General features: G+C 34.2%; 1 protein-coding gene across 1 annotated transcript; it reads left to right on the forward strand.

Moving 5' to 3' along the window:
* Nucleotides 1-3,106: 3,106 nt before the first annotated feature.
* LOC138333836 (junction-mediating and -regulatory protein-like) lies at nucleotides 3,107-23,031 on the forward strand. The gene is made up of 9 exons (XM_069282455.1): nucleotides 3,107-3,210; nucleotides 4,432-5,373; nucleotides 8,226-8,307; nucleotides 9,072-9,328; nucleotides 11,906-12,069; nucleotides 17,401-17,487; nucleotides 17,934-18,029; nucleotides 18,665-19,283; nucleotides 20,863-23,031. The coding sequence occupies exons 2-9, from the start codon at nucleotides 4,521-4,523 to the stop codon at nucleotides 21,078-21,080; spliced, it is 2,376 nt and encodes a 791-aa protein (XP_069138556.1). The 5' UTR covers nucleotides 3,107-3,210; nucleotides 4,432-4,520; the 3' UTR covers nucleotides 21,081-23,031.
* The last annotated feature ends 1,600 nt before the right edge of the window (nucleotides 23,032-24,631 follow it).

Below are 24,631 nucleotides of genomic sequence, written 5' to 3' on the forward strand. Positions count from 1 at the left end.
TGTCCCCGGGGGAGAACCCAGGACCCCCAAAACAACAAAATCTCACGTCTTCGGTACTCACAAATTCATCAAATACATCATAAAACTCATCTCAGCCATTCAAAATCTTAATTTTTTTCCCCGGTGGAGACGCCCGGACCCACCGAACACCAAAATCCCGCGACTTCGGCGCTCGCAAATTCAACAAAATGCGCCGTAATACTCATCTCTGCCATTCTAAATCGTAATGTTTTTTTCCGGGGGAGACCCCCGGACCCCCCAAACACCAAAATCTCGCGCCTTCGGCGCTCGAAAATCCTTAAATTCCATCGTAAAACTCATCTCAGTCGTTCTTTATCATAATATTTCCCAGGGGATACCCTTTATTTGCGTATTCATTAATTTCCTGTTAACGACACCACTGTTTATAAAAAATGTACAAGGATTATATGTAATGATGTATGAAAAAAGTAGGCTATATCAAGTATATCCTGTGGGTGCGGGGCGCTCGAGGGGGGGTGTTACGAAATATTGAGGACCTTTGCTCCCCCCCCCCCCCCATTACGTTTCATCTTCCTACGCCACTGATTAGCTAAACAATCCAAGCCCTTCCAGAAAAGTTTGCCGGATAGTTCGGTACACAGCTGCCTGGCATAATTCTTCTGAAAGTTTTTTTTTTAAAGAAAAATAATTATGGTTGTGCAGCTATTTTTCCTGATTTTGATAATACACCAGGAAGTTTCTTTACCCGCATGAAAAATTAAGTCCCGCCCAACGAATGCCATTGCTTTTAGCGCATTCGGTTAGTCGTAATTTAAGGGTAGTGTCAACTACGGTTCCGAGATAATGAGCAAGGCGGTCACGTGGTCTTGTGTACTAGGCCTAGTTCGCGGTCGCACATTATGAACAAGCAAGACATTTGCTAGCCTAGACAAGTTGTAATATGCTCCTATCGTAATTTACCTTGGGCGTAGCCCATACACCAGAGACAACCGATAAAAACACATGCATTTCGATTGCATGAGAAAGTTGCACCACGGATTGCCACGGCCCGATTGATGACATTATTGTGTAATTTTTGTTGGATAGGGTCAAGTTTTACCATAGTTTATTTAGGAAAACATATTTTTGTGTCATTTGCAGCCTAATAGGAAATAAGCTAAAGGCCCATTACCTTTCCGGAGCAAAATATAAAGGTTTCTTAAAAAACATAAATAACATCAAAAAATGCATACCGATGACCTAAAATAAGGTTACGACACCAAACATATGCAAGATCTCCTGCGTAATAAATGAAAACATTTGAGAGTCAATTCGCTGTTTTGCCGTCTGGCGCAATGATAATCAACTACAGCGCGGTACTTAGGACGACGGCGGGAAACATAATACGACCCGCTTTATGAAAATAAACATTTTATTTATTCTAATCAAATCGTTCAGAAGGTGATGATAAATGTAGTATTAACGGTAAGTTAATAATTTTTGCGACTCTACAAAATTATCGATTTGGTTTACATTCCCATTTTAAAAATTAAAAGCCGTTTCGGAAAGGTAGTGGGCCTTTAAGTGCTGTCAAATTATCAGTATGAGACAAGAATTTATAATTGACTGACCCCTAGGGGCAGGAGGGCTGGGGCCAAAAGAAGTAAAATAGGTTTTACATTACTTAATTGTTTAAACTTCAAAAATCTTCTTCTAAAATTCCAGAAACGGTATTGATAAATAAAAACTCTTCACAGATAAAATGATCCTTTACAAACAATGTCAAATATATGACTCCATGGTTCAGTGTTACACCCTGTGGAGGGGATCGAGCAAATGTTTGTTTTAGTAAAAACGAATATACGTACCCGGTCTACTACATTTCGGCTGGGCACGAATTGATGCCTATTATCGTAATGGAGCACTGCCTCAGAAAGTCACTCGGGCACAATTTTCGCACTTTTTTGTAGGTTTCCAATTATTTGAAGACTTAACATGCATTTATTTATTAGTTTGGTCCAAAACAAACATTACGATCATTCTGAACATCTACTTTGCTACTCATAATCATACTTGCTAACTTTTTGAAAATCCCATGGGGTAATTTCACGTGTTCAAACTTTTAACCTCAAGAAAAATATACTTAGTAACCCTCTATGAAGAAAGTAAAGATTTATTTTTGCATATTTTGACCTGGTCTTTCTGATGGTATAGTAAGATTTTTGACATTTTGAATATTGAATAATTTGGACTTGCTAAAATTAAGGGTTCAAAATCGGGAGTCTCCCTCCAAAATAGGGAGGGTTGGCTAGCATGCATAATCGGGAGTCTGAGATTCATAATTTGTAGACATGCCGTATAATCTTCCTTGGAAAATGCCATCATATTTATACGCGAAAAAACAAATGTCTCGCTGTGAATTTGATATTACGGTTCAGTTTTATTGCCTAGCAGGCAAGTGATATAAAACAAGTACGATAATATGCATACAAACGTTTTAATAATGATTTGTACGATCATTTCTAGCTCCATTAGCAGTAATAGACACTAATTGTAGCTCCAAAGACGACACCATTATCTGTCTAAAAGTCTTTTGAGCTACAATATCGCAGCTAATGTAAGGGAAAACTAATTTTGGTATTGTTGTTTAAAATTTGAAAAGCAAATTATAATTTGGAGCATTAGGTTCATGTAGGTACTGTAACATTTTTGTCTTCTAAATTTTACAACAGTATATAGGAACTATCAAAAAAGTAAAAAATAAATAAATGAATAAATAAATTAATTAATTAATTTATGAAAATTCTGATATGAAGGTTAAAATGTTTAAACTCTCTTTTAATTCAAATGCTTTTACAGTTGAAATACGACAAAAAAATGTTTTAAAAATAAATCCGCCGATGGTGAGATTTGAACCGACATTGCAGTCAAGCACTCAGTGAACGTCAAGGCCTCTTGGGCCTCTTGTCTTACTAATTGTCGTAAAAGTCTGATTTATTTTTCCAAACATTTTAGTATAGGCCAAAGTCTAATGAGAATCGGTTTGATACAGTAGTATGTTGCTCCATCTAGATAGTTACTTGCAGTTTTTCTATAATAAATTGTGATGTTTTGATTTCGTGTTTTTTTACGACATCCATATTGCCCCACATGACTCTTCGCCATTGCCAAAACGAAACAAAAACATTGTCGATGGGCTTTTATAGAGTCCGGGAAATCAACTTTCACTTCAGTCACACGTAACAGCAGGTAACGTCAGCAGTTTCTACTTACTTCAATCTTCAATAACATATATCGGGATCACGTTTGTATTCTCGGAATTATAATAAAACAGCGTTTTGCCTGCCAAGTGAACAACGACGTAGTTTTTGACATTTATACAGTAAAACATCACTGTCTAAGACTCAGCTAGTGTTCGGTCACTACCAGTGCTCGGTAACTTTATATATTTCGTCATGTTTTTGTTATTTTGTTGTAGATCTAGTTGACATTTTTACTATTTTTGTACACATCCTATTCTACATCATAGCCTATAATATATATAGCTATCTACCATTCATCAGTCATTTAGCTTCATTTTTTGTCTACCCATTCCTCATATTAGACTCCTCTGACCCACAGGGCCTCGTTTCTAATGATTAGATAAATATGTAAAAGATGTTATGTAAATAGACGTGACCTTTCTTATACATATCTCATCCTTAGGAACGAGGTCCTGTGTCTGACCAATGCTCGAATTGGACACTTCTTTTATTTATCACTTTTCATTTCTGAAATCAGCTAATTCTTTTGTGCATGGTGAATGATAATAACCAGGGTTTCTTTAAATTGTACTTTCCCCATGTCGTTGTTTGATCTCGAAACCCTCATATTGTGGTGTACCCTGACACTTTTCTTCCGCCTATAAGAAAATTTCTCTAACCAATTTCGCAATTTTGATAAGAGCCAAAGACTTGTGATGGCTAATTACAAAATTGACGATCGCCAAAATAAACAACACTGATAAAAAGTAAGAAATATTCAATTATGTTATGATGATAGCAAAACTTCTCTTCTTAAAGAAAATATATATAAGCAGTTGCGATATTTTTTGGCCTGAGGAAGGAAAAAATGTGAATTTCTCAAGTTTGGTTCATTTACCGCACGTTAAGACGAATGTTAATGAAATAGCTGACTTTGTTTTTTATTGTTATTTTGAGAAATAGAAGTCTTTATAGATCAGAATTCTGTACCTAGGTAGAAAACTTTTTAGAAATACAATGTTTATTCTTTTTTATTTGGTTGTTTGAGGCTGGTCTGTTCTTAAGCTTTTTCCACCATTTTGACAGTGGACTTTGACTTGCTGCCATAAACAAACCAACACGTGGACTTTATTTTAATTTTATTGAAAATATTTTGTTCGAGTACTGATCAGATGTGTCTATATATAGAATTTGACAGAACCCCATTAACAAAATTACTGTTTTCCAGACTTTGAGAAGAAATGAAGATCCGAGATGGATGGAAAATTCTAAAGCAATGAAAATATCCAAATCTACAGAGTAAGGTTGTGTTCAGTCATGGCGAGGCTAGATATGGATGAGATTGACAGCTTGGAGGGCTGGGTGGCTGTTAAGGACAGTCCTTTTACAGACGCCATGATCCCTCCCCGGATGACCTTCCTGGTCTGCTGGAACGACGCCTGTAATAAGGTGGCGGTCACATGTCGCCTACACAACAGAGTAGTCAGTGACCAAAATAACCTTGACAGCCGCACAGGTATATTCAGCATGCAGGAAATACGAGCCATCCACGAATTACTTTGTCTTATTCATCCGTCCCTACAAAGTTATCTCCCTTACCTTCCGGAAGAACCTCGGAGTGTATGGGCATATCTAGGCTATCAGGAAGCGCCCATCGATTACGAGATGGTGTGTACTCAGTTGGAGGAGTACTTTACTATGGCTTTAGAAGTTTGTAAGGAGAAACTTCTTATGTCGACCCTGTTTGAAGAACATACATCTGAGGAATATTTTGAAAATATAAGTGAACTTCGTCGTCAGGGGTACCTGGATGAAATTGCCAGAGCAGAAGATGAATTAGAAACTGTGATATTTATGAGAAAGAACGCTACAAATATGCATGAGATGGGAGATGTTTATAAACAAGAAGACGATGCCATGTTCAGATTGAATGTGGCACTGTCTGCTTATTACAACTATGTATTACAGCCTTTTCTTGATCTTCGTGAGATCGCCTATAGCAATGTGACAGAGGCAAAAAGTTTCCTTCAAAATCCAGATGTTGGTGATAGAATCAAGCGTGAATATGGAGCCATGTTTACAGAATGGCAAGGACATTATGAAGAAGCTTTAGATAACATCCAGAAAACTTACATTGAATATTACTCAAGAACCTGTGAGTTTTACCAAGGTAATTATGACACTGCCAATTTTATCCCCTATATTAATTGCCTTAACAGTCAGTCAGTCCACAAAATGGAAGGGATGTGACAAAATGGTAGGAGTGTGACAAAATGGAAGGGGTGAAAAAATGGTAGCGGCATGACAAATGGTATGGGCATGACAAAATGGTAGGGATGTGACAAAATGGTATGGGTGTGAAAAAATGGTAAGGGTGTGACAAAATGGTAGGTGTGTGACAAAATGGTAGGGATTTGACAAAATGGTATGGGCATGGCAAAATGGTAGGGATGTGACAAAATGGTAGGGATGTGACAAAATCGTAGGGGGTGACAAAATGGTAGGTGTGTGACAAAATGGTAGGGGGTGTGACAAAATGGTAAGGATGTGACAAAATGATAGGGGGTGACAAAATGATAGGGGTGTGACAAAATGATAAGGGGTGTGACAAAATGGTAGGGGTGTGACAAAATGATAGGGGTGTGACAAAATGGTAGGGGTATGACAAAATGGTAGGGGGTGACAAAATGGTAGGTGTGTGACAAAATGGTAGGGGCATGACAAAATTGTAGGGTGTGACAAAATGATAGGGGTGTGACAAAATGATAGGGGGTGACAAAATGGTAGGGGTATGACAAAATGATAGGGGATGACAAAATGGTAAGGGGTTACAAAATGGTAGGGGTGTTACAAAATGATAAGGATGTGACAAAATGGTAGGGGGTGACAAAATGGTAGGGATGTGACAAAATGGTAGGGGGTGACAAAATGGTAGGGGTGTGACAAAATGGTAGGGGTGTGACAAAATGATAGGGGTGTGACAAAATGGTAGGGGGTGACAAAATGATAGGGGTGTGACAAAATGATAAGGGTGTGACAAAATGGTAGGGATGTGACAAAATGGTAGGGGGTGACAAAATGGTAGGGGCATGACAAAATGGTAGGGGTGTGACAAAATGGTAGGGGTGTGACAAAATGGTAGGGGTGTGACAAAATGGTAGGGGTGTGACAAAATGGTAGGGGGGTGACAAAATGGTAGGGGTGTGACAAAATGATAGGGGGTGACAAAATGGTAGGGGGTGACAAAATGGTAGGGGTGTGACAAAATGATAGGGGGTGAAAAAATGGTAGGGGGGTGACAAAATGGTAGGGGTGTGACAAAATGGTAGGGGTGTGACAAAATGGTAGGGGTGTGACAAAATGGTAGGGGGTGACAAAATGGTAGGGGTGTGACAAAATGGTAGGGTGTGACAAATGATAGGGGGTGAAAAAATGGTAGGGGGGGTGACAAAATGATAGGGGTGTGACAAAATGGTAGGGGTGTGACAAAATGATAGGGGGTGACAAAATGGTAGGGGGTGACAAAATGGTAAGGGTGTGACAAAATGATAGGGGTGTGACAAAATGATAAGGGTGTGACAAAATGGTAGGGGTGTGACAAAATGATAGGGGGTGACAAAATGGTAGGGGGTGACAAAATGGTAGGGGTGTGACAAAATGGTAGGGGTGTGACAAAATGGTAGGGGGTGACAAAATGATAGGGGTGTGACAAAATGGTAGGGGTGTGACAAAATGGTAGGGGTATGACAAAATGATAGGGGATGACAAAATGGTAAGGGGTGACAAAATGGTAGGGGTGTTACAAAATATGATAGGGGTGTGACAAAATGTAAGGGTGTGACAAAATGGTAGGGGTGTGACAAAATGATAGGGGTGTGACAAAATGGTAGGGGGTGACAAAATGGTAGGGGTGTGACAAAATGGTAGGGGTGTGACAAAATGGTAGGGGTGTGACAAAATGGTAGGGGTGTGACAAAATGGTAGGGGTGTGACAAAATGGTAGGGGTGTGACAAAATGGTAGGGGGTGACAAAATGATAGGGGTGTGACAAAATGGTAGGGAGTGACAAAATGATAGGGGTGTGACAAAATGATAGGGGGTGACAAAATGGTAGGGGGTGACAAAATGATAGGGGTGTGACAAAATGATAGGGGTGTGACAAAATGATAAGGGTGTGACAAAATGGTAGGGGTGTGACAAAATGATAGGGGTGTGACAAAATGATAGGGTGTGACAAAATGATAGGGGGTGACAAAATGATAAGGGTGTGACAAAATGGTAGGGAGTGAAAAAATGATAGGGGTGTGACAAAATGGTAGGGGGTGACAAAATGGTAGGGGGTGACAAAATGATAGGGGGTGACAAAAATGATAAGGGTGTGACAAAATGGTAGGGGTGTGACAAAATGGTAGGGGTGACAAAATGGTAGGGGTGTGACAAAATGATAGTTAGTGACTTAATGATAGGGGTATGACAAAATGATAAGGATGTGACAAATGATAGGGGGTGACAAAATGGTAGGGGGTGACAAAATGATAGGGGTGTGACAAAATGGTAGGGGTGTGACAAAATGGTAGGGATGTGACAAAATGATAGGGGTGTGACAAAATGATAGGGTGTGACAAAATGATAGGGGGTGACAAAATGGTAGGGATGTGACAAAATGGTAGGGGTGTGACAAAATGATAGGGGTGTGACAAAATGGTAGGGATGTGACAAAATGATAGGGGTGTGACAAAATGATAGGGGGTGACAAAATGATAAGGGTGTGACAATATGGTAGTGGGTGACAAAATGATAGGTGTGTGACAAATTGGTAGGGGGATGACAAAATTGCTCATTGCTGTTGTCAATGACTTCATAACAAGTTCAGCAATTGTTGTAGCCTTTGAATGTTATTTGTTTCTAATTTTGCCATTGTTAACCAAATGTAATTTGTTTCTATTTTAGCCATTGTTAACCGAATGTTATTTGTTTCTAATTTTGCCATTGTTAACCAAATGTAATTTGTTTCTATTTTAGCCATTGTTAACCGAATGTTACATGATGAGAAGCAGTTCGGAAAAACATCTTTTGAACTTGTTGGCCGTGAAAGATTATTAAGGTAACTAAATGTTGATGAAAGTATTAAGGTAAGTAGCTATATCTTATATATATATATATATAGAGGGTAATCAAATTTAAAGCATTAAGGTAACTTATGGAGGATGATTTCAGCCATGTTACACTGTTGCATTCGACAATGCGCCAAGCGAAGAGCAACATTGCGATAACAAGCTATGCGACAGAGCAACAATGTGCTTTGCGACAGTGTGACAATGAGTAAAATAAAGAGCCACAGCGCAGCAATGCGCCAAGCAAAGAACAACAATGCGTCATGCGACAAACACAGTCACATAGGGCATTGTCGCTTGGTTCATTGTCCCACTGTCCCATGGCTTACTTTGTGCAATACTTTTTTTGCTAAGTACATGTCCTAGGTTGGTTCTTTTATGACCTATCTTATTTGTTTGATTTTTAGTTCACCACCATCAGATGGTGGGCTATTCAAATCGCCTTTAGTCAATAGTCTGTCTCTCAGTCAACAATTCTTTATAGTTAAAGTCTGTTATCACTATTTCTTAAAAAGTACTAAAGAGATCTTTATCAAATTTTATATGTAAGTTCTACGAGGGCCCTAAAGTTGTTCATATTGAAATTTTAGGACTCTTCAGTTAATAAGATAGCCGACATGCTGTAAATTGTGATTTATTAACATGGATATAGATAAGCGCAATTCGACGGTATTGAGTGAAATTTATCAGTTCGATACTGGAAGTACCTTTTACAAAATTTAGCACTATACATTAAAAATGGCTTCTATTTTAGGATACAGGAGGATTTGAGTTTAGAAAGACTGCAGATGCTGCAGAACCAGAGAAAGACATTCGTACAGGAGCGTGACAAGGTGAAGGAGGAGATAGCGAGTATTGATGAACATCCAGGCACTGGGAGTCAACTGAAGGTGCTGGAGGAGCGGGTGTATTCTTGGCAGGTCTCCATCTACACACAACAGTTACATATACTGGATGAAGAGGACAGACTAGCTAAGACACAACTGGCGGCCATCACACGTCAAATTAAAGGTAATCACATTCTATTGTTCTTCACCTTTAGGTCTCGGACATGGACTAGATGTGGAGTGCATTGGAGTTGGTGAGAAGGTCTAGTCTGTCATAGGGTTTAATTATCTTTCAGGAGAGGTAGTGCAAATGCATATCAGGGGGTACTTTTCTATACTATCTGTATGCTATCTAATGTAATTTAGTGCAAATCAGGCAGTACCACAGCCAGGTTTAACCAGCAAAAATTTCCGGGTACAGCCTGATATTGAAACTGTACCCCTGTGATTCACTTTCGAAAATTTCATGAGGCAAGAAAATGTGCGAAAATTTGTCTCCGTGGATTAATATCTACACCATTTAGTCAAACCTGTCTATAACGGCTACGGAAGAAGAGAGAGAAAAACGGTCACTATCGATTTTTGCTTACTTATTTAGAAATGGAAATCACAAAATTTAGAAGCAATGAAAGAGAGTTTTGACCAAAAATGTCAAACCTATACTCATTGTGTTTCGTGCTTCTGACATTGAATGTTGATGTCAGCGATCCGCTGAGGAGATACTTTTTCACTCAAACATGTTCATAAGATTGACCTTGATCTCCATGCAAGGTCACAGTGGTCGAATTGTCTTCAATCTGTAAACATCTTGTCAATACCTGAGAGGCATAGAGACCTAATATTGGACCTGTTTTATGATTGTGAGTATATATTTATCTTACAGACAAGGAAGATAAGGTTGTGTTCTATGATGTTGGTGTATATTTATCTTACAGACAAGGAAGATGAGGTTGTGTTCTATGATGTTGGTGTATATTTATCTTACAGACAAGGAAGATGAGGTTGTGTTCTATGATGTTGGTGTATATTTATCTTACAGACAAGGAAGATGAGGTTGTGTTCTATGATGTTGGTGTATGTTTATCTTACAGACAAGGGATGATGAGGTTGTGTTCTATGATGTTGGTGTATATTTATCTTACAGACAAAGAAGATGAGGTTGTGTTCTATGATGTTGGTGTATATTTATCTTACAGACAAGGAAGATGAGGTTGTGTTCTATGATGTTGGTGTATATTTATCTTACAGACAAAGAAGATGAGGTTGTGTTCTATGATGTTGGTGTATATTTATCTTCCAGACAAAGAAGATGAGGTTGTGTTCTATGATGTTGGTGTATATTTATCTTCCAGACAAAGAAGATGAGGTTGTGTTCTATGATGTTGGTGTATATTTATCTTCCAGACAAAGAAGATGAGGTTGTGTTCTATGATGTTGGTGTATTTTTATCTTACAGACAAAGAAGATGAGGTTGTGTTCTATGATGTTTGTGTATATTTATCTTACAGACAAAGAAGATAATATTGGACCTGTTTTATGATGTTGGTGTATATTTGTCTTCCAGACAAGGAAGATGAGGTTGTGTTCTATGATGTTGGTGTATATTTATCTTCCAGACAAAGAAGATGAGGTTGTGTTCTATGATGTTGGTGTATTTTTATCTTCCAGACAAAGAAGATGAGGTTGTGTTCTATGATGTTGGTGTATTTTTATCTTCCAGACAAGGAAGATGAGGTTGTGTTATATGATGTTGGTGTATATTTATCTTCCAGACAAAGAAGATGAGGTTGTGTTCTATGATGTTGGTGTATATTTATCTTACAGACAAGGAAGATGAGGTTGTGTTCTATGATGTTGGTGTATTTTTATCTTCCAGACAAGGAAGATGAGGTTGTGTTCTATGATGTTGGTGTATTATTTATCTTCCAGACAAGGAAGATGAGGTTGTGTTCTATGATGTTGGTGTATATTTATCTTCCAGACAAGGAAGATGAGGTTGTGTTCTATGATGTTGGTGTATATTTATCTTACAGACAAGGAAGATGAGGTTGTGTTCTATGATGTTGGTGTATATTTATCTTCCAGACAAGGAAGATGAGGTTGTGTTCTATGATGTTGGTGTATATTTATCTTACAGACAAGGAAGATGAGGTTGTGTTCTATGATGTTGGTGTATATTTATCTTCCAGACAAGGAAGATGAGGTTGTGTTCTATGATGTTGGTGTATATTTATCTTACAGACAAGGAAGATGAGGTTGTGTTCTATGATGTTGGTGTATTTTTATCTTACAGACAAAGAAGATGAGGTTGTGTTCTATGATGTTGGTGTATTTTTATCTTCCAGACAAGGAAGATGAGGTTGTGTTCTATGATGTTGGTGTATATTTATCTTCCAGACAAGGAAGATGAGGTTGTGTTCTATGATGTTGGTGTATATTTATCTTCCAGACAAAGAAGATGAGGTTGTGTTCTATGATGTTGGTGTATATTTATCTTCCAGACAAAGAAGATGAGGTTGTGTTCTATGATGTTGGTGTATTTTTATCTTCCAGACAAAGAAGATGAGGTTGTGTTCTATGATGTTGGTGTATATTTATCTTACAGACAAGGAAGATGAGGTTGAGTTCTATGATGTTGGTGTATATTTATCTTACAGACAAAGAAGATGAGGTTGTATTCTATGATGTTGATGTATTTTTATCTTCCAGACAAGGAAGATGAGGTTGTGTTCTCTGATGTTGGTGTATTTTTATCTTCCAGACAAAGAAGATGAGGTTGTGTTCTATGATGCAGTGGAGGATGTTAAGGAGATGAGTCCTGACGAGTCTGGTGCACCAGGAAAAAAACTTGATCCCAGAGTCGTCAAGATCAACGCAAAACGGATGTCTATCCAGAAACGGCGAGCAAAAATCAGAAATATGAAGGTATGAGTCAGCCATCAATGAGTTGAGTTTTGTGATATGTCATACATAGGAAGGGCTACCTAGTCTGTTTAAATGAATGATCTTTACCTGCATTCAAGGTCACAGGGGTCGAAAAGGCTAAAATCTTTAAACTACTTTTCAATAAATAAGAGCCCTAGGGAACTGCTATTGGGCGTGTACAATAATTGGATGAATGACCACCAAGTTTGTTCAAATGAATGACCTTGACCTCCAATCAAAGTAACAGGGTTCAAAAAGGCTTATATCTTTAAACGACTTCTGATCAAGGTCACAGTAATCAAATATTAAATCAGAAACTTCTAACGTCACTTAACATTGCCTTAATTAATTGTTGTTGGTATGTGATACTTTTGTATTGATCCAAAGAGTTTTGCCCCTACTGTATACTTTGATTATGTTGTATTGTGTCAATAGTCAGATGACCGTTAAGGCCCATGAACCTCTTGTGTTTTCTCTTGCTTTAGTGTTGAGGTTTTATTGATAAATAAATTGTTATTAATTCACTAAATTCCTTCTTTTGTTGGCAGTGAGTTGTGTACTGAAAAAGAGAGTACTGCAATTCGCAAGTCTAATAGTTCTGTATAATATTATATGTATATGAACAAGTTTTTCTATGTTAACAATCAGTACAACATTATATGAACAAGGTTTTCTCCATTACTTATCTATACAATATTATGTGAACAAGGTTTTCTCCATTACTAATCTATACAATATTATGTGAACAAGGTTTTCTCCATTACTTATCTATACAATATTATGTGAACAAGGTTTTCTCCATTACTTATCTATACAATATTATATGAACAAGTTTTTCTCTGTTAATAATCTGTACAATATTATATGAACAAGTTTTTTCTCTTTAACAATCTATACAATATTATATGAACAAGTTTTTCTATGTTAACAATCTATACAATATTATATGAACAAGTTTTTCTCTGTTAACAATCTGTACAATATTATATGAACAAGTTTTTCTCTGTTATTACAATCTGTACAATATTATGTGAACAAGGTTTTCTCCATTACTAATCTATACAATATTATGTGAACAAGGTTTTCTCCATTACTAATCTATACAATATTATGTGAACAAGTTTTTCTCTGTTAACAATCTATACAATATTATATGAACAAGTTTTTCTCTGTTAACAATCTATACATATTATATGAACAATATGAACAAGTTTTTCTCTGTTAACAATCTATACAATATTATATGAACAAGTTTTTCTGTGTTAACAATCTATACAATATTATATGAACAAGTTTTTCTGTGTTATACAATATTAATGAACAAGTTTTTCTTGTTAACAATCTATACAATTTATATGAACAAGTTTTTCTGTGTTAACAATCTTACATATTATATGAACATTTTTCTTGTTAACAATCTATACAATATTATATGAACAAGTTTTTCTGTGTTAACAATCTATACAATATTATATGAACAAGTTTTTCTGTGTTAACAATCTATACAATATTATATGAACAAGTTTTTCTGTGTTAACAATCTATACAATATTATATGAACAAGTTTTTCTGTGTTAACAATCTTACAATATATTATTTTGTGTTACAATCTACAAATATATGAAGTTTTCAAGTTTTTCTGTGTTAACAATCTATACAATATTATATGAACAAGTTTTTCTGTGTTAACAATCTATACAATATTATATGAACAATATTTTGAACAAGTTTTTCTGTGTTAACAATCTATACAATATTATATGAACAAGTTTTCTGTTAACAATCTTACAATATTATATGAACAAGTTTTTCTGTGTTAACAATCTATACAATATTATATGAACAAGTTTTTCTGTGTTAACAATCTATACAATATTATATGAACAAGTTTTTCTGTGTTAACAATCTATACAATATTATATGAACAAGTTTTTCTGTGTTAACAATCTATACAATATTATATGAACAAGTTTTTCTGTGTTAACAATCTATACAATATTATATGAACAATGATACATATTTGAACAGTTTTTCTGTGTTAACAATCTGTACAATATTATATGAACAAGTTTTTCTGTGTTAACAATCTATACAATATTATATGAACAAGTTTTTCTGTGTTAACAATCTGTACAATATTATATGAACAAGTTTTTCTATGTTAACAATCTATACAATATTATATGAACAAGTTTTTCTATGTTAACAATCTATACAATATTATATGAACAAGTTTTTCTATGTTAACAATCTATACAATATTATATGAACAAGTTTTTCTATGTTAACAATCTGTACAATATTATATGAACAAGTTTTTCTATGTTAACAATCTATACAATATTATATGAACAAGTTTTTCTTGTTAACAATCTGTACAATATTATATGAACAAGTTTTCTCTGTTAACAATATACAATATTATATGAACAAGTTTTTCTATGTTAACAATCTGTACAATATTATATGAACAAGTTTTTCTATGTTAACAATCTATACAATATTATATGAACAAGTTTTTCTCTGTTAACAATCTGTACAATATTATATGAACAAGTTTTTCTCTGTTAACAATCTGTACAATATTATATGAACAAGTTTTTCTATGTTAACAATCTGTACAATATTATATGAACAAGTTTTTCTATGTTAACAATCTGTACAATATTATATGAACAAGTTTTTTCTCAAGTATGTTAACAATCTGTACAATATTATATGAACAAGTTTTTCTATGTTAACAATCTGTACAATATTATATGAACAAGTTTTTCTATGTTAACAATCTGTACAATATTATATGAACAAGTTTTTCTATGTTAACAATCTATACAATATTATATGAACAAGTTTTTCTCTGTTAACAATCTGTACAATATTATATGAACAAGTTTTTCTCTGTTAACAATCTGTACAATATTATATGAACAAGTTTTTCTATGTTAACAATCTATACAATATTATATGAACAAGTTTTTCTCTGTTAACAATCTATACAATATTATATGAACAAGTTTTTCTATGTTAACAATCTATACAATATTATATGAACAAGTTTTTTCTCTGTTAACAATCTATACAATATTATATGAACAAGTTTTCTCTGTTAACAATCTATACAATATTATATGAACAAGTTTTTCTCTGTTAACAATCTATACAATATTATATGAACAAGTTTTTCTCTGTTAACAATCTATACAATATTATATGAACAAGTTTTTCTCTGTTAACAATCTATACAATATTATATGAACAAGTTTTTCTATGTTAACAATCTATACAATATTATATGAACAAGTTTTTCTATGTTAACAATCTATACAATATTATATGAACAAGTTTTTCTATGTTAACAATCTATACAATATTATATGAACAAGTTTTTCTCTGTTAACAATCTATACAATATTATATGAACAAGTTTTTCTCTGTTAACAATCTGTACAATATTATATGAACAAGTTTTTCTATGTTAACAATCTGTACAATATTATATGAACAAGTTTTTCTATGTTAACAATCTATACAATATTATGTGAACAAGTTTTTCTATGTTAACAATCTGTACAATATTATGTGAACAAGTTTTTCTATGTTAACAATCTGTACAATATTATGTGAACAAGTTTTTCTATGTTAACAATCTGTACAATATTATATGAACAAGTTTTTCTATGTTAACAATCTATACAATATTATATGAACAAGTTTTTCTCTGTTAACAATCTGTACAATATTATATGAACAAGTTTTTCTCTGTTAACAATCTATACAATATTATATGAACAAGTTTTTCTATGTTAACAATCTATACAATATTATATGAACAAGGTTTTCTTGTTAACAATCTATACAATATTATATGAACAAGGTTTTTCTCTGTTAACAATCTATACAATATTATGTGAACAAGGTTTTCTCTGTTATAACAATCTATACAATATTATATGAACAATGTTAACAATCTATACAATATTATGTGAACAAGTTTTTCTATGTTAACAATCTATACAATATTATGTGAACAAGGTTTTCTATGTTAACAATCTATACAATATTATGTGAACAAGGTTTTCTATGTTAACAATCTATACAATATTATATGAACAAGGTTTTCTATGTTAACAATCTATACAATATTATGTGAACAAGGTTTTCTCTGTTAACAATCTATACAATATTATATGAACAAGTTTTCTCTGTTAACAATCTATACAATATTATGTGAACAAGGTTTTCTATGTTAACAATCTGTACAATATTATATGAACAAGGTTTTCTATGTTAACAATCTATACAATATTATGTGAACAAGGTTTTCTATGTTAACAATCTATACAATATTATGTGAACAAGGTTTTCTATGTTAACAATCTATACAATATTATGTGAACAAGGTTTTCTTGTTTGTTAACAATCTATACAATATTATGTGAACAAGGTTTTTCTCTGTTAACAATCTATACAATATTATGTGAACAAGTTTTTCTCTGTTAACAATCTATACAATATTATATGAACAAGTTTTTCTCTGTTAACAATCTATACAATATTATGTGAACAAGTTTTTCTCCATTACTAATCTGTACAATATTATGTGAACAAGTTTTTCTCTGTTAACAATCTATACAATATTATGTGAACAAGGTTTTCTATGTTAACAATCTATACAATATTATGTGAACAAGTTTTTCTCTGTTAACAATCTATACAATATATGACAAGTTTTGAACAAGTTTTTCTATGTTAACAATCTATACAATATTATGTGAACAAGGTTTTCTATGTTAACAATCTGTACAATATTATGTGAACAAGTTTTTCTCTGTTAACAATCTATACAATATTATATGAACAAGGTTTTCTCTTTACAATCATACATATAACTATGTTACAATCTTACAATATTATATGAACAAGGTTTTCTCTGTTAACAATCTTACAATATATTGAACAATAACTATACAATATTATGTGAACAAGTTTTTCTCTGTTAACAATCTATACAATATTATGTGAACAAGTTTTTCTCTGTTAACAATCTGTACAATATTATGTGAACAAGTTTTTCTCTGTTAACAATCTATACAATATTATATGAACAAGGTTTTCTATGTTAACAATCTATACAATATTATGTGAACAAGTTTTTCTATGTTAACAATCTATACAATATTATATGAACAAGTTTTTCTCTGTTAACAATCTGTACAATATTATATGAACAAGTTTTTCTCTGTTAACAATCTGTACAATATTATATGAACAAGTTTTTCTCTGTTAACAATCTGTACAATATTATATGAACAAGGTTTTCTCCATTAACAGACCAATCTCGAATCAAAGAAGAAGGATAAGGACCAGAAGAGAATGGAGCAGATTGATACATTTAATCAACATCACTCAGTTCAGATGGTAACCAATGCTTTAATGACTCAAAAATGCCTACATGTGTCTATCATTCTTCTTCTTCATGCAAATTTAGATTAACATACCATATTCAACCCAATACGCGCCCAGGGCGTTTAAAAAATGAAAAGGTGCTTAGTAAGACAAAATTATTGCAAACTTTTTGGTTCAGGCCCGGGCAATTAAAATTGAGGCCTCAAAAATGGGAGGGGTGCTTAAAGGGACATGGTTGATTATTGGGTCAAATACAGTATTACATGTATTTGTAAATGACTTGTGAAAGGAATTTCGGTTTTATAGCTTAGAACAAGGAAACTTAATGTCTTAATTGCTAAAGGTACTGACCTCTGAAACGAATAAAAAGGTATCATTTATGTTCATTATAAATATGACCATCAGTCCAAACAACTACTGAATTCAAGTGAAACTTGTTATATGATTTTCTCTTTCAGAAAAGAGATCAAAAGAAAGAAATAGAGAACAAAAAACAGGACTTTGTACAGGAGCAGAGACGGAAGGCCATCGATAGGATAAAGAATCACAAATTTGTATGTATATTTGTATCCCTATATAGTCAATGGAGCTGGAATTACATTCAAATCAGTGTAAATGCAATGACGTATGAATACAAGCCAAATATCAGACTGGACTACGTCAAGTTCATCTTCATTAAGATATTGCGTCATATGATATTCTTGATAAACTTAATTTTTACATTTAACCGTTACAAAGTTTTGCTTGATATCATGTTAAAGATGCTCCACCGCCGACAGAGCATAAATGATATTCATCATTTGAACAATAATTGGTGTTTAATCTTGTATATATATGCCTAATTTACACAAAAAACAAAATTAAATAATTTATTTCGCCTTCGGTGTATGCACTATCAGTATACTTCATTCCATATACCGTAGGATAGAGTGCCACAGAATTTTTTTTGGGATGCAATTAATTATTTTTCATATTTTTAACTTGTAGTAAAATTAGAAGCTCAATTTTTTCAATGGTATAATGGTGTAAAGTAAGTAACTTTTGTAACTGAAGAAAAATACTAAATCGTCTGTTCCTGTTTTTGATAGTGAAAAAATACCATTTGTCAGCGGTGGAGCATCTTTTAAACTAAAAGACATTATGATAAATCAACAGAACCACTTAATTGATATTTTCATATTTCTTTCAGAAATATCCGACACCAGAGACGATAAAACCACCACGATACCAGCCACCCAGTAAAAGGCATTTAAAGCCTATTGATGAGACGGGCTCACCCGATTCAAATAAAACCTTTGTGAAAAAGAAACCTCTCACCAATTCTCAAAAGACCATCAAACCTCCCTCTCCTAGTGCTGTGAAGACAACTGATCACCCAAAACCCAAGCCCCGTCGTTCACTCTCACAAAACCGAAATGACACTGTGGATGGTGATATACCTGTTCATATATACACATCAGGGGAAAACAACAATGATCTATCTATAGTTTCACAGCCATCACAACAAAACACTGCAGTGCCAACCCCACCCCCTTCATTTGCCCCCGCCCCACCTCTTCCTCCAGGCAGTGCCACACCTCCACCCCCTCCTCCTCCCCCAGGCGGTGCCCCACCCCCACCACCACCTCCTCCTCCCCCACCTCCTCCCCCTCCCACAGCCTTACCTATTATATTAAAAAAGGATAAAACCATCAAAGTAGAGGATAAAAAGGAATCAGCAACCACTCTGGACTTGAATGCTATAGTTGGGGGCCTTGAGAGGTTAAAGCCATCATCAGAGAGAAAACATACACCAAAAAGACCATCCGGTGAGTCCTTAATTATTACATTGGCATACAGCTATCTTGGAAGTCATTTTAAAATTATACCCCCACAACAAAGTTAAGGGGGAGTATACTGGAATCGGGATGTCCGACCATCTGTTCATGTGTCTTTCTGTCTCTCTGTCTGTATAGACACAACTTTGTTCTGCGAACTCCTAAACTACTTGACAGATTTTGATAAAATTTGGTACACAGGACTCTGACATATAGCAAATTGAGTAAACTATATAGGGGTCTGCAATGTTCCCTACAAGTGGAGATATTACTAAATTTGTGCATTTGGGGTATAAGTCATCCACTCAATATTCCTAGTTACATATATTACATCGCCATACAGCCATCGAGCTGGTTAGTCCTTGGGTTATCTGACCAGAAGGTTGTGTGCCATCCGATGTGGGCAAACTTTTCCATCAAACAACTTCTCAATCACCGAAAGGCTTAGGGTACTCATATTGGTCCTGAAGCATGCTTGGATGAAGGACTGCAAAGTTTGTTGATATGAATGACCTTGACCTTCATTCAATGTAAGAGAGGTATAAAAGTTTTAACTTTAGGTAAAAAGATTTGATCTCAACAATGGGTATTATATATAAATTACGACAAAACAATGTGTCATACATTTTAAGTTTACCATTGTTATTTAGCCGAAACTTTATCCTGACATACAGTCCAACCTTAATGTTGTTATTTTTCAAGTTGATTCAAAATTCATGATGGCCACCACAGCCGCCATCATCAATATATGAATTAAATTTTAGATTATCAAGTCATCATCTTGAAGACATACACAACTTCTGCCAATGTTGTCATATGATCAAAATAAAATAAAGTTGGAAAAAAATACATTTACAGGTTGCTAGGTTCGTTGCTATGCAGTACACTTTCCAAAAGTTCCTAAAAGTACATATGTAGTCTTATTGCAACTGTTTGATGTTTATGCATGCATGTTGTAAGTAATAAAAACATTTAAAGTGAGGTCGAAAATGGTTCTTAGGGTACCAACTGTTTATGTAAAATGGCTCATTAGCTTTTGGATCAATTTTGATCAAAGTTGGTCTATTGTAACATATCAAGGTTTGTTATTTGACCGTCAATACCACATGCCCCTGATTATACGGTTTGACTGGGTGGACCTTGTTGTAAGTTTATGAATTAAAGATGGACCTGGTGGTTTTGTATTATTTTTAGACGAGCCTTGACAAAACCCTCTCAGGCCTGTATAAAAAACTACAGGTCTGCCAGGATTTATACTTGAAATAATGACTTAAACTGACTTTAACAAACGGTCGAACTGGTTGTTCCAAATGAACGAAAATGACCCTAATTGCCATTGTCTGTATTATGCGATGACTTAAAGTTCAAGTTTCAATTTTCTTTTGATCTTAAAGGTCCTCAGTATTAAAATAATATTACATGTATTCTTTATGGTTCCACCATGAAAAGGAGGGGGGGGTGTGTGACAATAGTGTTCTTTGTACAATCATATGTCCTATTTTGTCCCATTTTACTTTATATGTGGGAGGGGCAGACATTCATCTCTTATTCCTCTTTTATTTTTATTCAGATGGAGGGAGCCCGATGTCACAGATCTTTGGTATGATCAAACTTGGTGTAAAACTACGTCCAGTATCGGATGAAAATCGCCCACCAAAGATGGATAGAGTGGACACCCCAAGTGACAGCCACCTACGTCTGCTCCAGGAAAGTCTGAGCCGTATCAACCATCTGACTCGCGAGCGATCACCAGAATCAGATTCCAGTGATGATGAGGCGTTTGAGTAAAAAGAAAACTGTATCCATTTCTGCTGTTGATCCTACCACATTTTCCGAGCTTAAAATATCCCAACATGTGTTTTCTTTAGAGCCACCAATATTGGAATACGTTTTGAAAATAATTGTAGAAAGCTACGTAGAGTTTGAGTCCGGATTTGCAATAATAAGTATTGTTTGACCTTATGAACATGATAACTAAAGATATTTACTGAGTTTTATGAAACTTTGTATACAGTTAAATATATAATAAGATGACAAACTAGTTGTTTCATTTTCATTCTAGTCCTTTATAGATTGTCATTTTGAGAATGAAAAGGAAACATACCGTAATGACTGAGTGGCCATCTTGAATTTTGTTACTTTCTCAGAAAGTACTGTAGAGGTCTATTTTGCTGAAGTCAGAATTGTAGCGTCTTCATGATCCTGAGTTCTACACATTCATTTTGGAACAAATCCAAACAAAATATGGCAGATATTTGCAATATTATACCATCAATTGAAGCATGTTGATGTTCCTGCTAAGCTAAGATAACAATGTGAAGTTTCAAATGACTTAATGTGAAGTCTAGCTCCCTTTGTGTAATCTATTCAAATCATCTTTCATTTGTGACCCGTCGTTCCGTCTGGCCTTTACGCTATATTTCTCCGAAAGTACAAATTTGCTATATAGATTCCCCAAGGATCCTAGTTGTATGTATTGCATTTTTGATAAAAATCGGTTAACAAGATAGCTGACAGCTGCAGGCAGCCATCTTGGATTTTGACTGTTGAATTTTATTATCTTTATATCTCGGAACGTACTAAAAGGATCGGTCTCAAATTTGATTTGTATGCTTACTGTGGGCCTTACTTATCCAAAAATATATATTTGGGATGTGTAGCAGACAACAAGACGGCCAAAAGTACTAAAGAGGTCTAGCTTCCTCAAATTAAATTTGCATAATCTATTTGCAGGTCTTAGTTCCGCATATCCATTTTATAACAAATCTAAAACATTGCAGATAATGGCCATATTAGATTTGACATTTTTTGTGTATTCTGCTAAGCAGTTCAAAATACTTATTGTGAAGTTTACCTATGTGTATTAAATACTTCAAAGGAAAAGGGAAAATAAGAAAATAAGAGAAAAGATCTCTCTTTCTATTGTCTGACATATTCTTTTGTGGGCAACAAAAGAATCCCTCTGGGATCTATTTCATTTTTTGTTACATATCTGATTCTTATTAAAGGCCCACTACCTGTCCGAAAAGGCTTTTAATTTTTCAAATGGGAATGTACAACGAGATCGATAATTTTATTGAGTCACAAAAGTTATTAACTTGCCGTACAATAAATAAAATGTTAATTTTCATAACGCGGGTCGTCTTATGTTTTCCCCCGCCCCCGTTGCCCTAAATACTGTATGGCGACCGGTAGAAGACTAATCACTGTGCCAGAAGGAAGAACAGCAAAATGAATCTCGCTCATATATTACACAGGAAACCTTGCATATGTTTAATGTTATAATCTCATCTTATGCTATTAATGTTTTTTTTAAAAACCTTTGAATTTTGTCCGGGAAAGGTAGTGGGCCTTTAAGTTTGAATATAATACATGCAACTAAAAATGTATTGCTTTTTATTTCATCATCATAATTAAGATAATTAAGAATGTGAAATATGTGTATACTTCAGAATGTGGTCTAAAGTAATGAAATATTTATATGAAATTAAAAAAGAAATAAGAGATATATAAGTTTATCAGCATATGAAACTTACAGTACTGGTCATTGCTGAGAAAATATTGATTGAAATTCAAAACATACAACAGAATTTTGTTTGATTTTAAATAATGATTAGTATATACAATTGTACTTTATGATTATTTTGATACCAAATATAACCATGTTGTTTGAAATTTACAAATTGCATGAAAAAGTAGGAGAAATATTTATTAAATGGAAGCTAAATTTTAAACTTGAATTACAACAAGGATCATTAATCTCATGCCTTTGTTTCTAATGCTACTGCTATTGTACATGAAAAATTTTTTTCATTTTTAGTGGTATATCTGTATTTAAACAACAAGGGACTTCATTTCAAGAATGATGTAAAATTCGTTTGTCAATAACTATTGTTTATATTGTTTTATTATTCTGAAAATTAGTATTTACCTTAAGCAAGGACATGGACTTATAAATCCTTGCCTTTAGTATTGTGTAATATGTGTATTATAATAAATCTAAAAAATTGTTTCCTATTTGAATAAATGACCGTATGATTTGCGTGTTTCAACAAAATGTTTAATTTGGATCAAAGTAATAAAATCGTACATATCTTTTGTTATTTATAATCTATTTATCTGAGCATTTTGTGCAAATAATATTAACCATTAAATAAAATGAATGAAATGTTAACCAAACTTGAGTTCATGTGTTCATTCCGTGTGCAACAAGGTGATGCAGTTTCACAATAATGCCATGTATCTAGAGCTATACATTTGCTCTGTTGCAACATTTCAGATGGTGGAATTTTCAAATCGCTTTTCATCCGTGGTTCATCGACAATCAAATTTTTCTTCTTCGTAACAGCTGGTCGGAAATTTTAAATTTGACTGGTGTCCAGGGGTTACCATAACTGACGTTATATCCACCCCTGGACTATCTCATAGTAAAACTGAAGGCAGTTCAGAAGAAAATGTCTGACCAATCACAGGCCTGCAAAGATTTCCTTTGAAGACTACAGAGAGAGCGACGCCCAACTTCAAAGCTACACAGTCAACCACAGTGTACCGTTATACGGCTCTTTTGATGTATATCAAAGGACTAAATTACCTGTTCCGTCCGTTTGCCTCCAGTTTTGCTATGAAATAGTCCAGAGGTGTAGAGATCGTATGTAATCGGAACCCCTGGAGTATCGAGGATGTCATTGGGGTAGAACCACAAATTACCATTCACATGGTTTTCTTCAGTTTATTCTAGTTATAAACCCTACAATTACAAACAAACATAATCATATATACACATATATGAAACAGACCAACTGACAAGGGACATAGCTCGTGTATGCATACTAATGATATAGACCTATCATAAAAAAATATACAATATATGCTACGAATCTCGAAGTAAGGTTGAATATACATATTTTAACATTTCAGAATATTTATATTAATAACTTAAATGTATCTAGAAAGTCGATTATATTCAGGTATCCAAGAATATACAATTATTCATCAAACGGATTATGTTTATCTCTATTAAAGCATATAATAAGAATGGGTAATTTTACATAACCAACGTCTAAGGTTGGTTATAATAGTAACCGGAACAAGGACGTTAAGCCCCCATAAATCAATCAATCAATCAACATTTACATGACATCATTAATTGAAAATGTTAGCAATATACAAAAATCCAACTTCCCTAACACATCGTGCGGAGGTTTCCAGAAAGAACGAAATAGCATCTTAGTGAGTGAAAATGACGAGTACAATAACTGTTAACAAATTGAGACAGTTTTGTACAAACTGAATAAACGGAAACATAAGTATTGGCTAATGATGTCCAGCACTGGATGAAG

Source organism: Argopecten irradians, chromosome 10 (genome assembly GCF_041381155.1).
Source record: "Argopecten irradians isolate NY chromosome 10, Ai_NY, whole genome shotgun sequence".
Lineage (NCBI taxonomy): Eukaryota > Metazoa > Mollusca > Bivalvia > Pectinida > Pectinidae > Argopecten > Argopecten irradians.

Excerpts from the sequence above, each read along its gene's own strand:
- LOC138333836 (XM_069282455.1), top strand. The coding sequence starts at position 4,521 with ATGGCGAGGCTAGATATGGATGAGATTGACAGCTTGGAGGGCTGGGTG. Across the intron at positions 5,374-8,225 it reads AACCTGTGAGTTTTACCAAG|CCATTGTTAACCGAATGTTA; the intron begins GTAATTATGACA and ends TTTCTATTTTAG. Across the intron at positions 8,308-9,071 it reads GGCCGTGAAAGATTATTAAG|GATACAGGAGGATTTGAGTT; the intron begins GTAACTAAATGT and ends CTTCTATTTTAG.